We start from the raw sequence: 13,653 nt of genomic DNA, 5'->3' as shown, positions 1-13,653 counted from the left end.
AGCATCCAAGAGAACCTTCCATGACTGTCTTTGGGGCCACTTCAAGAAAGAAGTCTTTGAGGATAAGCCTGGCCAAGAATGATATCCATCGTCAAAGGGGTGAAGTGTTCAGAGAACATCACTGGAAGGGATATGGCACATTCAAAATGACATGGAGAACAAGGAGGGTATCCTGGTGTTGGCATTCAGAACTGGTAGAATTTCTCCATCCACGTCAAGAGGGTATCCTGGTGTTGGCATTCAGGAGGGTATCCTGGTGTTGGCATTCAGAACTGGTAGAATTTCTCCATCCAGGTCAAGAGAATGTCCACTTCTCCAAAGGCTTTGGTCTGGGCTGATTGGATGTCCAACTAAAGAGAAAAGAGAGTTGAGGGTCTACTGTATTAGCCACAGGAATAAGTTTCCTTGCCATCCTGTACTCCTGGAGCTCGCTGTGTCAGCTCTGGGATGGCCTCTGATGAGGGCACCCACCCATCACTTGTTCCTCCGCAAGGGTGTGGGAGGCAGTGAGGACCAAGGGACCAGTGAGTAGCAGTGGGCAAGGAGCAAGGGAAAGGCACCTGGAGCTCCTAACAACAAGAACTATGGAATCCTAGTGTGAGGTGGATTTTGCCACCTCCCGAGTTTACTATGCAGATGAAGAAACTGAAGTCCAGTTGCCCCCCTTCCTGTGTATAAGATTCCTCTTCACCACTTATTTTTACACTGATTGCTCTGTTCCTTAAAAAAGTGATCAAAATCATTTATTTTTTGGAGGGGTCTGCAGATGAAATTTGGATTTTCTTTGTTATCTTTATTTGGGAGATGGTAATATATTCTCCCTTTTTTTCTCACAAACTAGACCATTTGAGCATTATGGAAAATACTGCAGATACGTAGCACGTGGTTGGGTTTGGGGCGCCCCCTTCAGCCTCCAGTTGCCCAGCTCAAGTGATCATAAAACTTTCCCAGGGAAAAGTCCTTCATAAGGAAATCATCTCGTAGGGAAATAGAAATGCACTTCAATAGGAAAACTGGCACAAATATGGATCGTGTCGTTTGTGGAGCTTGTGCAAAGTAGATGATAATTGATGCAAATATCCCTGTGGGTGTGCAAAATTAGGTGGCTTTGGGGTATGCCTGGTGGGGTCACCTGCAGTGAGTTCTGCATGAGACACCCACGTGTGATGGTTCAGGCTAGTCTACTGGTGGATAGGCAGGTTCTCAAATCCTGGCCTTTACCTGTTTAAATGCTCTCTGGAACAGTAGAAACCGCCGGCGTGCACTCTCACTGATAGAAAACATGTCGTTTTCCTGCTGAATAATAGGGCGGTAAAATTATGCCAAGTGTTGGGTAGCAGCAGAAGCAAGCCCCCTCCCTCTCCTTCTTAGTGATGCCAGCGCAGTTCCCCAGACCAACTCTCAAGGTAGCCCTTGCCGAACTCCCACTGTGGTGGGGACTGACTCCTTTCATTTTCAGAGCAATCTGGTCATGTAGCATGATTATCTACATTTTATACATAAGGAAAATGAAGCTCAGAGATGTAGACTGCTATGTAAAGGGTTTTCCAGCTGGTTAGAAGCAGACCTGAACTTGAATCCAGAACTACTCATTTCAGAATCCAGAGCCCGTGCTCTCTCCCGTGATACCATCGAATCCCTGTCATGCAATAAAAGCCAGGATTTTGAGGATGTCTTCTCAAAATACGTCATTTCCCATGGGCTCTGGTCACAGCATTGTTCTACTCACACTGGGTTGCAGTTTTGAGGCGATGACAAAAAAGTTGTTGGCCAGAGTTGAGAATGACTTCCGGATCCTGGAATCAGCTGCCTTACCCAGATAGCCTTTGAAAATGGTATTCAGGTAAAACTTCAGCAGGGCACGGATGAGGTAACAGCTCTCGACGTCCTGGGGAGGATCTGGGTTACTGCGGAGCCGAGCCTTCCCCCCACCATAGCCCTAGGTGAACAACCCATGTGCCACACGAGGCAAGATAAGCACACAGAGAAAGAGATCTTCTAGGAGAGGCTGACCAACATTAAATCTGAAGGGGCCTTCAGGGGCACGCAGAGAGGCGCCCTTGGTTGATGGGAGGAACCGCAGACCCAGAGAGGACAGACCCACAGCCAGTCAGTGGCAGACACAGACCTAGGTCCCAGAAGTCCTGATTCCCCATCTGTTTAATGTCCTTTCCTCTACACTACATGGCCTCTCTAATAGCTGTGTTTGTGTAGGGTTGGGTGCTGGACCGTAGAAAGCACCCGGCACTTGGTGGTTCAGAGTTGAGATTCCAGGGAAAGAACTGGAAAGAGAAATGAAGAAAGAAAACTAACAACTTGGAACACAGGGATTGCACTCAAGCCCCCTTGAGTGCCAGATGAAAGCTCAGTGCCTTGCGGGGACCAGGGCTCAGTACATGCACTCGCTGACTGCCTAGCTGGGTGAGGGGATGACGGTAATGAGTGAGGAAGAAGGATGGGAACCAATGAGACCAAAGCAGGTGTGGAATCCTGGTGGCTCTGGCTAAATGGAGAAAGATGCTTATGAGCCTCAATCCGTACCACCCTCCATGTCCCCATACACACATACCCACGTAACCCAGACACGGGGGTCATGACTCAGACGTTTACTTCTCCGGCTCCCTGCCCAGCCCTGTCCTGTGTAGGCTCAGTCCAGGCAGAAGTGGTCTCTATCAGCCCTCCCCTCGACCACCCATAGGAGACAAGCCACCAGACACAGAGGCATTGTCTTTCCCCAGTGTCTGATTACCGAAACGTTCTGCAGAATCTCCTTCCGTAGCAGCCGGACACTCGTGATGTTATCCTTAGCTTGCTTTGGGAATAGAAAGAGAAGATGCATCCAAGTTGAGGGACAACACAGAAACCAACCATGCAAATACATGCGGGTCCCCAGATCTATCCAGTCTGAGATCTCAAAGGCCAGAAAAGCCAAGGGAGGACCCAGGAAGGGCTGAGCTGAGGTAGGCCCCCAGGGGGTGAGGGTACAAGTTTCCAGCCACAGAAATCACTAAGCTTAACCCCCAGAGGCAGATGGAATCCCAGGAGTTCTCAGAGCCTTCGTGGGGGACCTGTTGTTTCCCTCGGTCAGAAGGAAATAAGCCTATTTGGTTTAAGAATGAGTAGGGGCAGGGTTTTACCCCCATTTTCTGTGGGGGTTGGCATGGAGTGGTGGTTGCACGTTTGAGCTGCCTCTTGCCCTTGGAATTTCCCCTCAAGCAGCCGTATCCTCCAACTCTGTTTATAGCCAAAGTGTCCCTGTGAGAAAGGCGCTTTAGAGCCAGTATGAGCACCGATCACCTTCAGCACCCGGAGAAATTCTGTCATGTTTCACCAGCGGCCCCTCCCAAAAAGAGCATCAACCACTCTTTTTACCATTAGCTAAAGCCTTGTTTCCTCATGTGCAAGAAGGAACACATGCTATGATGCCTCTGATTTCAAAAACTTATTATATAGGAAAATAATCAGCGAGTGCAAAGGGCTCCGTAATCACAAAATAGCCTGCTGCACTCACGGGAACCCCTGCAGCCGTGTCCAGAGTCACACCTCACTCACCACAATGTCCTTCACGGCCCAGAAGGCCTCCCAGAGTTCCTGGAGGACTACACCCTCCACTCGGCAAGGTCCGAACTGGAATTCTTGGCCCTGGACCCCTGGACCCTGGCTGCAGAGAAGCAGGGTCAGACTCAGGCCAAGGAGGGCAGTTGTCCGCCCTGGAAAGCCCATCTGCCGCGAAGGAGGGAGCAGGAGGAACCTGCTGGAAGAAAAGGAGGCGTCACAAGGTACGTCGCAAGGAAGGACTTCTGCCCCGGCCATAGCACACCCAGATCAGTGCTCCTTGGCTCACCCTGGGCCACCTACGGGGACACATGGATGTGAAATCTGAGACCAGAGTAAGTTCCCAGTTTAGAATATGGCAAACGTGTGGCCTTGCTGGGGTGTGCTTGGGTGGGGCGCGGGTCTTTCTGCCCCTCCATCTCATACCGCTGGTCTCGCTGTCTCTCTGCCCTTCCCCACCATGCCCACCCACGTCCCCAGCACCCAACTCCTCCCTCCTTGCTCCATGACCGTTCTCTCCAGCCAGGAATTGTCCAGTCAGAATTGAACCAAGAAGAGTGAAGAAATGGGGGGCAGGAAGCTTATAGAGCCAAAGAACATGCGTAGAGCATTCTCCAAACTTGGGAGCATAGGGACCTTAACTAGGCATTCACATGACTGAGCTCTGCCCTGGATCCCCAGGCCCCCTCCGGCAGGTCTTTTCTCCTCCCCAGGAGAGGACCATCCCGATGCCTCATCACCAGGGAGCCAGGGGATTAGTCCTGGCCCACAGGGAGGGGCTCAGACAGCAGGTTAGGGTCACACACTCGCTGGGCCACCTCAATTGACCGACTCACCCCTGACTCGAAGAGTTAAGTTTTCAGGTAACCACACAAACGGGAGGAATCAGATTTCCAAGTGAATCACCTTGAAAACCTCCCACTGAAGCACCAGTGGGATGACTGTCTCGAAGAGGCCCCAAGCTAGGGGACGGCCACCCACTCTCTGTCTGTCACAGCCGCGTGCAGACAGTTTCCTCTCCCGGCTTTCCTTGCCCTTTTCTTCCTTCCTTCTTTCCTCTCTGCTTTCTCCCTCCCTTCCTTCCTTCCTTCCTTCCTTCCTTCCTTCCTTCCACAAATATTTAAGGACCTGTCTTACTCGGGGCACTGGTTTCACACCTGCAGCCCCTCGATTCCAGCCCGGACTGGGCAGGGAGGTGGGAAAAGACCTGCATCTGGAGTGGCTGACGACACGCGGGCCAGAGGGGCACAGGATGAGCGCCCAGTCAGATGAGCCTCTTTCCTGGAGCTCATGCCCCGGTGTCTCCCTCGGAGCCTTCTCGTTCTGTTTCTTCCGATGCCACAGCCTTTGCAGCCTCTCTTGAAGATTCATTTCTGGGCCTCATGATCCTGCCCACCTTCCTTCCATTCAACCCAGACCCTTCTTGGTGTTAAAGCAGAGACCGCAGCTCTGCATCCGTCCCCCTGGCCCCGTTTCCCGACGAGGCAGCCGTCGGGTGCTTGGAAGCAAAGTACTCCCTCGACCCCCAGCACTCACCACAGTCCCGGAAGGGGTGCTTGAGGGCTGGCTGTTCAAGGGTGGCTGGGTCCTGTTGAGGGAGGGGCAAGTCGGACAGGCACCTTCCCCATTCACTGATCAAGGGTGTAGCCACAGGTGGAAGGTTCTTCTCCCAGAAGTGAAAGCCGTTTTCAAAGATAAAGATGTGCAGGCTCTCAAGGCTCTGTGGAGATCCTATATATGGGGGCTGGGGGAGGGGCGGAGGAAGGGGGGAGGTGGAGAAAGGGAAATTGGTCATGCTTTCCTAGAGAATTACTTCACTGCCTACTCACCCCTCACCTGAAGACAATGGGACGATGCTGAGCGAGGTGAGCTGAGGCCTGGAGCTGACTTCTGGCTGTGCCACCAGCTCTGTGACCAGAGACAAGTCTCCTGGCTACCCTGAGCCTCAGTTTCTGCATCTATAAAATTAAAACAAACCAACAGACTCCCCCACCCCACCACACAGGTGCAAGGAGCAAATGGGAAAATGACACAGGGTGCTTTGCAAACTGTACACATATGGGAATACATTATTGCTGTGCAGAGCAATCCGGTCTCCTTACTCCAAGATCATTCAATAATGGTGCTCTGCTAATGACGGGACAGTGGCCTGAAGGCTGAGGATCGCCCATGCGTACTTCTGTGATGGTTCAGAGCCTGGAAGTTTAGAGTTTCCTCACATGCAGCCCCCGATGGCCCCGTCTCAAGTTCAAGAAGAAGAAGGCTCTGAGTGCATGGCCAGAACTGGAAAGCTGAGGTATTCTGGTGTCCTGGTGGGCGGGCCTCAGCCTGCACTGCTTGGCCGGGGTTTGCCCATGGGACTCGGCATGTCAGGAGCCAAGGTGAAGACACCCAACCATATGTTTGGGTGTCAGACTTCGGTTGCCCTGTGGGTGAAGTGAAGGGTAGACCTGAGCCATGCTCCTACAGCATGTTGCCCAGAACATGGTTCTGAGGGACAAGAGACTGCCTCGTCAGTAGATTCCAGAAGGCTGGCGTGTGCCAGCCCCTCTAGGGAACATGTAATGCTCCTGAGAATAATGCAGACTGAGAAGTCTCAAGAGGACTGGGGGGCAGGGACATGTATTTGACTTTGTTTCATGCAGCCCATCCCATGAGTATTTGACCATGTCTCTGGGACACATTGTGGGAAACGCCAGACCCTGGATTAGGGACTGCTGAACTATGGACCAAGAATAAGCTGAGAATGGCTTACCCTGTGATCTAAGAATGGTTTTACATTTGTTAGTGACTAAAACAAACAAACAAACAAACAAAAAATCAAAAAATAAGAAGTACGTGAAATTCAAATTTCGGTGTTTACGAGTAAAGTTTTACTGGGACACAGCCACACCCTGTCTGTTACATATTGTCTATGGCTGCTTTTGTGCTCCAGTGATGGAGACTAGTAGTCATGGCTGAGACCATATGGCCCACAAAGCCCCAAATATTTACTCTCTGCCCTTTGCAGGGAGACTGCTGAGCCCTGCTCTGAATTACCTTCCTGGTAATTCATCTGGGACTGGGGATCATTTGGAATCAGGCAAGACACATGGGAGTAGAACGTGATGCGAGGCGTGGGATCATTTCCCCAGCTCAGTGGAGGACAAACAGGGGACCCTGAAAGGAACTGGCCCTTCCCAGTCTCTCTGGCGGGTAGACCCTTCTCAGTCTCTCTGGCACCAACACCCTTTCCCTTCATCACACATTCAGTGGTGTTTGTTTCCTTAAGCAGACGAAATACTTGCTGCCGTCCCCAGCCAGCAGCCTGGTCTGTATGAGGACCAACCTTGAATTCTTCCCTCCTTTCGCTTCTAGAGGACCTGCATCCAGTCTTTGGCAGGAGCTCACACCACACCCTTTCCTCCCCTGCGAGGATCCAGAGCATTACTAAAATCCCTAACCACTACGGGAAGAAGATGCCCAGAGGCATTCCTGAGATAAAAAAAGAACACAAAGTACGAATGTAGCAGCAGCAGACAAGGGGGAGACAGGAGAGGACAGGAGAGACAGACAGCTGAGGCAGGAAGCTGAGAGAGAAAGTGAGCCCCAGGGCGGCTGCAGTGCTAGACGACGGATGGCAGGAGGGATGAGCTGTTAGCAGGGCAGGCTAGAACAGAGGCATGAGGTCATGGGTATAGCTCAGTAGATTCCAGAATCTCTACCTGAGGTCACAGGTAGCTCATTCTGTCGAAGGAAGGCGTGGCGTAAGAGCGATATTCCAGGCAAACATGTGCCTGAGCTTAACCTAGCACGATTACCTGGGAAGAGAGGGCCAAGAGAGAACTCAAGGACCTTGGCCCAAAGTCAACTGAGGTTGCCCCTTATGAGTATAAGATTTACACACAAGCAGGCTTGGGTTCAAAATGTGATTGAGTGGCCTATGAGCTGTCTGCGTCTCAGTTTTCTTAATTATAAAGTCAAGTCCTATAGGATCACAAGGACACAACAATGGAGAGCCTGTTCCTCCAAGTGTGGTCTGTGGACCAGCAACAACAGCAATATCTGGGAGCTCATTAGAAATGCAGAGTCTCAAACCCTTCCCCCAAAACTACGCAACCAGAATGTGCATTTTAAGAAACGCCAAGGTGATTCTTAAGCATACGAAAATTTGCGAGGCACTACGTAAAACACACGAAGGACAACCCAGTGTCTTAACAAGTAAGCACTTCAAGTGAACTTGGAAGGACTAGAGCAGTGATTCCAGGGGCACAATTTTGTCCCCTAGGGACATTGGACAATGTCTGGAGATGTTTTGGGGCATCCTAACTGGGGAGTGTGGGAGATGGAGATGCTACAGACATGGAGTGGAATGGGCTAGGGCTGCGGCTGGACACTCTACAGTGCACAGGACAGCCCCTCACCACAAAGAATGATGCCAACAGTGCTGAGGCTAAGAAATCCTGGGCTAGAGGAAAGAAGTGGTTGTGAGGGAAAAAGCTGAAGTAGCACCAAAGATGGATAAGAAGGGGGCCATTGGGGCGCCTGGGTGGCTCAGTGGGTTAAGCCGCTGCCTTCGGCTCAGGTCATGATCTCAGGGTCCTGGGATCGAGCCCTGCATCGGGCTCTCTGCTCAGCAGGGAGCCTCCTTCCCTTCCTCTCTCTCTCTGCCTGCCTCTCTGCGTACTTGTGATCTCTCTCTGTCAAATAAATAAATAAAATCTTAAAAAAAAAAAAAAAGAAGGGGGCCATTACTGGGGAGGGGGCTGTGGACAGATCACATGGTCAGGGAAGTGGACAAAGCAAGATGGTAACTTGGAAGGCAGAGCCCAAAGACTCCTGGGAGGGAGCAGATGGCGCAGCCCACCCCACTAGCTCACCCCTGGGAAAGCTCTGAGTCTCTGACTTGGAAATGTTGGAGAAATTGGGGCTGGTCCTTTGGGCTATATGCCTATATTTTTAACCCAAACTCCATCCTAGACCAGACTGAGACCAGAGGCTCTTCTAATCTCTCTCATCCAGAATTTGGGGAATTTCCCTTACAAAAATATTGGGTGGGAGAAAATCTCTGAGAATAAGCTTTGATTTACAAGGCTACTTTCCCCCCCCCAAAATATTCTTAGATCTGGGGGGTTACTCAGTTAATCTCATACCATCTGCCATCTGTATCTTTCTACAGAGTGTCAGTGTCATGTTTGAGAAGTAAATCCACTCCTACCCCACATCTACTTAAGTCTCCCTAAATCTATAGGGAGAGAAAGGGACTGAATCAGGATGGAGCAGGGTCCCATCTGCACTAAAGGTGAGGTGAAGCACTAAAGGGCTCACTCTTAGAGCTGAATAACCTGTCTTTCTGAGACATGGAAATGCCCTGCAGGAGAGAAGCAATAAGCCCATTAACGAGGATTTCCTGATAGCCAGAAGAGAAAAGAAAGTTACATCATCATATTTTCTTCCAATGAATTGACTTTAATCTTCACCCTAAGAATGATCATTATCTCCCTATTTGGCTAAGAGACTTAAGCACTAATAGATGTGGATTACCTGGGCATTTTGTCAGTCTTTTCCCTGTCTTAGCTGCTGTCATTTCAGGAGCAGAAATGAAATGTGCGTGTCTACTCGTCAGCCCCCTTAGACTGGCACGCTGCCATCCTACCTTCTTTTCTGTTGTTGATGTAACAAACAATTTATTATCACAGGCATTCCAAAAGATGAAAGTAAAAACCAATTCTTTTTACATTTCTACAGCATGCTTAGCTATACAAAACACGTCCAAATAAATGTTCTCATTTGATATACACCGTAATCTTTTGAGATAAGGAGGACAGATAATATTTCTTTGCAGATTAGAAAGCTGAGAGTCAGAAGAGTCCAGTGATTTTCCCTCCGACACATAAATAATCGACAGAACTGGAAGTGGAGTGCTGGTCTTCTGGTTTTAGTCTAGTACTCTGCCTTGTACTACCCTTTCAAGCCACTTCTCAATCGTGCAGATGTGCATTCATTTACTGAACAAACATTTCCTAAGCACTACTAAGTGCCAGAAGAGGCTATACCAAAAAAATGATCACTATAATTGCATTTATGTAAAAATGTCCGGAAAAGACAAATCTATAGAGACAGAAAGTAGAATTGTGGTTGCCTAGGGCTTGGAGTTCGGGGTCTGGGTGGGTAGGAGGAATGATTGTGACCGCACGAGTTCAAGGTTTCTTTTGGGATGTTAAAAAAATGTTATAAAATTAGATTATGGTGATGCACTCCATGAACATTCTAAAAGCCATTAAATTGTACACTTTAAACGGGTGAACCCTATCATGTGTAAATTATCTCAATAAAGCTGTTAAAAAATCAACTAAGATGCAGTCTTCTGAGCTCTAATCCATCAGTAAAGTGGAGATACACTTGCAGATAGATAAATTGTCACACTGTGTCTTGGGTGCCCTTAACAGAAGGATCGAGTTCATGGGAACATGGAGGTGAGACAGGATCCCCCCCGCCCCCGCCATCTTGGGACAGTGCTGGAAGGGGTAGAGAGACTTTGCAGTAGAGGTGATGTTTGATCTGAGGCTTGAAGCCTGAGCAGGAGTTTAGCAGCAAAAGCAAAGGGAGAGCACCTGCCCAAGACCACTATGACCCTCACAAATTCCATGGCCATACAACTACTGTAAGGGACCAAGGAAAAGAAGGATCTGGAAGCTGCTAGAAGAGGACCACCAGTGATTGTTCTTTTGCTTAAAGATTCATGGACACCAATGGGGAACAGCAGTTTCAGTACAACTTAGGAGCATGCCAAGGGATGTAGGGTGCTGCTGATTCCCAAAGCAGCGGCAGGAGTGGAAAGTGGAAGGGAAGAGCCATGGTCCTCACTTTCTAAGCAAAGGCTTTTGGCCAGTCACAGGAAACAGAACCACACAAGACATCCAGTTCTGAGAACTGCCCCTGCTCCTCAGATTCAGGCTTCTGTACTCTCCCACAACCTGCAAGACACCAGCTTTGAGTCCCAAAGACATGAATTTTTTTAAATACCTGACAGTATACAGGTTGGGGGAAATGATGGTGATAGTCTTCTGAGTAGATCCAGGTCGAGGACTGTGGTCCTTCTTCCTGCGTTGCTCTGTCACTCACACATCCCAGATTGCTTTTCCTAAAGGAGATTCTCTTTTGTTTAATGAAGGAAGGAGAGGAGGGAGGAAGAGAGGAAGGATGAAGGGAAGGGGGAAAGAAAGGGAGGGAAAAGGAAGGACTCCTACAGCTTCTTCTTCTCTCATCCCTCTTTAAAGCAAAATGCTCACTACTCTGGAAGAAACTTCCCAATGCACAGCTTGATTGTCTTACTCCTCAGCCACCAAACCGTCTTTGGTTTCTGGTGAGAACGCTCCCCCTTCCCGACTCCCACCCATCGCTCTTCTTTTCCGTGTCTGTATCCCAGCCTGGCTTTAGCACAGAGCCTTCCACTTATCGGGTGTTCAGTCATCGTGGTTCTTCTCTAATCAATGGTTAATTTCAAAATTGGGTAACTGGAATGCACTAAGGGGGAGATAAGGTAAATTGAACTGAATTTTATTGTTGTGTGATTCTTCATTGATTATTCATGGATAAAATCTGCATAATGGAATGCTATCGGCCACTAAAAATTTATATTTAGATTCTTAAAAAATTATAACATTTTAGGTTTAAAAAAGCAGATGATGGAATGATATATGCAGTATGATCTGGGTTTTATACAAAAAAGAGTGGGCATATATCTTGAAAATGATCAAGAACTATAAATACCAAGATTTTAACAGAATTATCTTGGAGCGGTAAGATAATGGATGTTTTCCTCCTCTGTACCTATTCTTCATTTTCTAAGTTTATACAAGTTGAATATAAATGCAAGTTTCTTTACAAGTCATTTTTAATTTGGGGCATCTAGGTGGCTCAGTCAGTTAAGCGTCCGATTCTTGGTTTTGGCTCAGGTGGTGACCTCTCAGTCCTGGGATCAAGCCCACATCAGGCTCTCCCCTCAGTGTGGAGTCTACTTTGGATTCTCTCTCCCTCTCCCTCCTGTTCACTCTCTCTCTTTCTTTCTCTCTCTCAATTTTTCTCAAATAAAAAAAAATAAAATCTTTTTAAAAGTTATTTTTAATTTAAGTAAATCATTAGTTTCACCATTGCTCACTGAAAACTGTTGAAATTCCCTGGCTGGAAATGCATAGCCTCTGAGACTTGGTCCATTCATTTTCCCAGTTTTATCTCTTCTCCAAACCTCTGCACATTGTGCTTCCCAACCCAACTGAGCTGCTCATCTCCACCTCCTGCCTCTGCCCCTCTGTTCACAATCTAAGATTTCTTTACCACCTGCCAAACACTAACCACCACCTTTACCACCTGTTTCCTTGACATAGAAAGATGGTCATGATACAGTGTTGATTGTCAAAAGCAGATTGCATATATATGCATATACATGTACACACACACACACACACACACACTGTTAAGGATACTTATTTTGAAGAAGTAAAAGTACAGGCTGAGTATAATTTTCTTTTTATCTTTCAACTATTTGGTATAATTGGCATAAACAACAAACACCTACTACTTTTGCATTAAAAATTTTGCCTGCTCATCAAGTTCTCTTCCTTGAAACCTTTTCCAAAAGCTGCAAAGAATTTCTATCACCTTTGATCACTGTTGCAATTTGAATCTTTTTTTGTGGTACTGAATCCTTTCCCCTTTCCTTGCTTTCCCTTCCCTTCCCGTCCATCGCCCTCCCTCTCCTGGGAGGGCAAAGGGATGGATACTGTTATCAGATATTGTATCCTTCTCCTTTCCTTACACTGTTCAGATTAGAGGAATAGGTTATTGAATAAAGAAATAATAAGATACTCAATATGTAAGTATTCAGAATGATTTGAAAACTACATTTTGTTGGGTTAATCTCAGCACACAAATTAAGATTTTGAATCTCTGAATATGCTCTTGGTTGGATACTCACTTTGATCTATGGCAGACGTTTCAGTTGCTCCTCATGTTTACAGCTTCCCTCTTCCCACAACTTGGGAAAACCACACTTCCCTGCCCCACTGAAGTTCAATGGGCCATGTGACTATTTGGGGTGGAAGAATTAGAATCTTGGGCATACTTCTCCATGCTCTCTCATGTCCCACTCCTGTTGTGATGGCAACATCCCAGGAGAGAAGCAGTTCCTTCAGCCTGGGCCCCTGAGTATCCATAATGGGCACAGTCTCTTGTTAATGTGTCTTGGATGTGTGAAATTAGGGAGAAATCACTTCTGTTGTATTAAACCACTGAGAGAGATGAAGGTCTTGTTTATTACTGCAGCATAACTTCGCCTAACCTGGCTAATGTTAGAGGGGAGGAGACTTTAGATGTCCCTAAAGATCCTTTAAACTCTCAGGAAATGAATTTAGACCCCAATTTAGAAGAACTGTTGGTCTAGATGCTATTTAGAGGACTCATTATAAGTCAGAGATTCTCAAAAATCCTTCCTTGATGGAAAGCACTGCTTCCTCCTGAAGCACAGTGCAAGCAAGGCACTCAGCAGGTTCTGGCATGAGGCTCACCACATTGGGATCCAGCAACTGGCTGCTCAGTCATTGTCACACAATGGGGCAGCAGCTCCAGAACGTAAGATGGATGGAGTCCAAAAGCTTGCCTGCAAGAGAGAGTCTTGTGCTCCTGGCTGGAGTGATGGAGAGGACCCTTCTCCTGGTAGGTGCCAATAAAAAGCTTTGGACAAGCCAACAATAACAACAAAACACACACACACTTCTCCCACATACTTACTTACTACATGGATTTTTTAAAAAATATTTTACTTATTTTTTTGACAGTCAGAGATCACAAGCAGGCAGAGAGGCAGCTGGGGGTGTGGGGTGGGCAAGCAGACTCCCTGCTGAGCGGAAAGCCTGATGCGGGGCTGGGTCCCAGGACTCCGAGATTATGACCTGAGCTGAAGGCAGTGGCTTAACCCACTGAGCCACCCAGGCACCCCTACTACATGGATTTTAAAACTGGCAATGAAAGGCAGGTCTGAGCTTGCCCCAGAATATGAGAAACTGCAGATTGTGTCTCTGAAAAGCCTTGCATATGATGCTTGATATACAAAATAATTTG

The 13,653-nt window shown here is 47.9% G+C and overlaps 1 protein-coding gene across 1 annotated transcript; it reads right to left on the bottom strand.

Moving 5' to 3' along the window:
- Window positions 1-27: 27 nt before the first annotated feature.
- On the bottom strand, window positions 28-3,824 carry IL24 (interleukin 24). Its single transcript, XM_004756487.3, has 5 exons — window positions 3,553-3,824; window positions 2,750-2,812; window positions 1,730-1,888; window positions 1,222-1,296; window positions 28-350 (listed from the first exon to the last, which is right to left on the bottom strand). The coding sequence occupies exons 1-5, from the start codon at window positions 3,811-3,813 to the stop codon at window positions 267-269; spliced, it is 642 nt and encodes a 213-aa protein (XP_004756544.1). The 5' UTR covers window positions 3,814-3,824; the 3' UTR covers window positions 28-266.
- Between the last annotated feature and the right edge of the window lie 9,829 nt (window positions 3,825-13,653).

Source organism: Mustela putorius, unplaced genomic scaffold, assembly GCF_011764305.1.
Source record: "Mustela putorius furo isolate JIRA1106 unplaced genomic scaffold, ASM1176430v1.1 tig00001012_pilon_pilon_pilon, whole genome shotgun sequence".
NCBI lineage: Eukaryota > Metazoa > Chordata > Mammalia > Carnivora > Mustelidae > Mustela > Mustela putorius.
The sequence above is the reverse complement of the archived record's forward strand: the minus strand, read 5'-3'. Positions and strand labels throughout refer to the sequence as shown.

Excerpts from the sequence above, each read along its gene's own strand:
- IL24 (XM_004756487.3), bottom strand. The coding sequence starts at position 3,813 with ATGGCCGGGGCAGAAGTCCTTCCTTGCGACGTACCTTGTGACGCCTCC. Across the intron at positions 2,813-3,552 it reads GGGCCGTGAAGGACATTGTG|CAAGCTAAGGATAACATCAC; the intron begins GTGAGTGAGGTG and ends CTATTCCCAAAG. Across the intron at positions 1,297-1,729 it reads CCTCAAAACTGCAACCCAGT|CAGGAAAACGACATGTTTTC; the intron begins GTGAGTAGAACA and ends CCTATTATTCAG.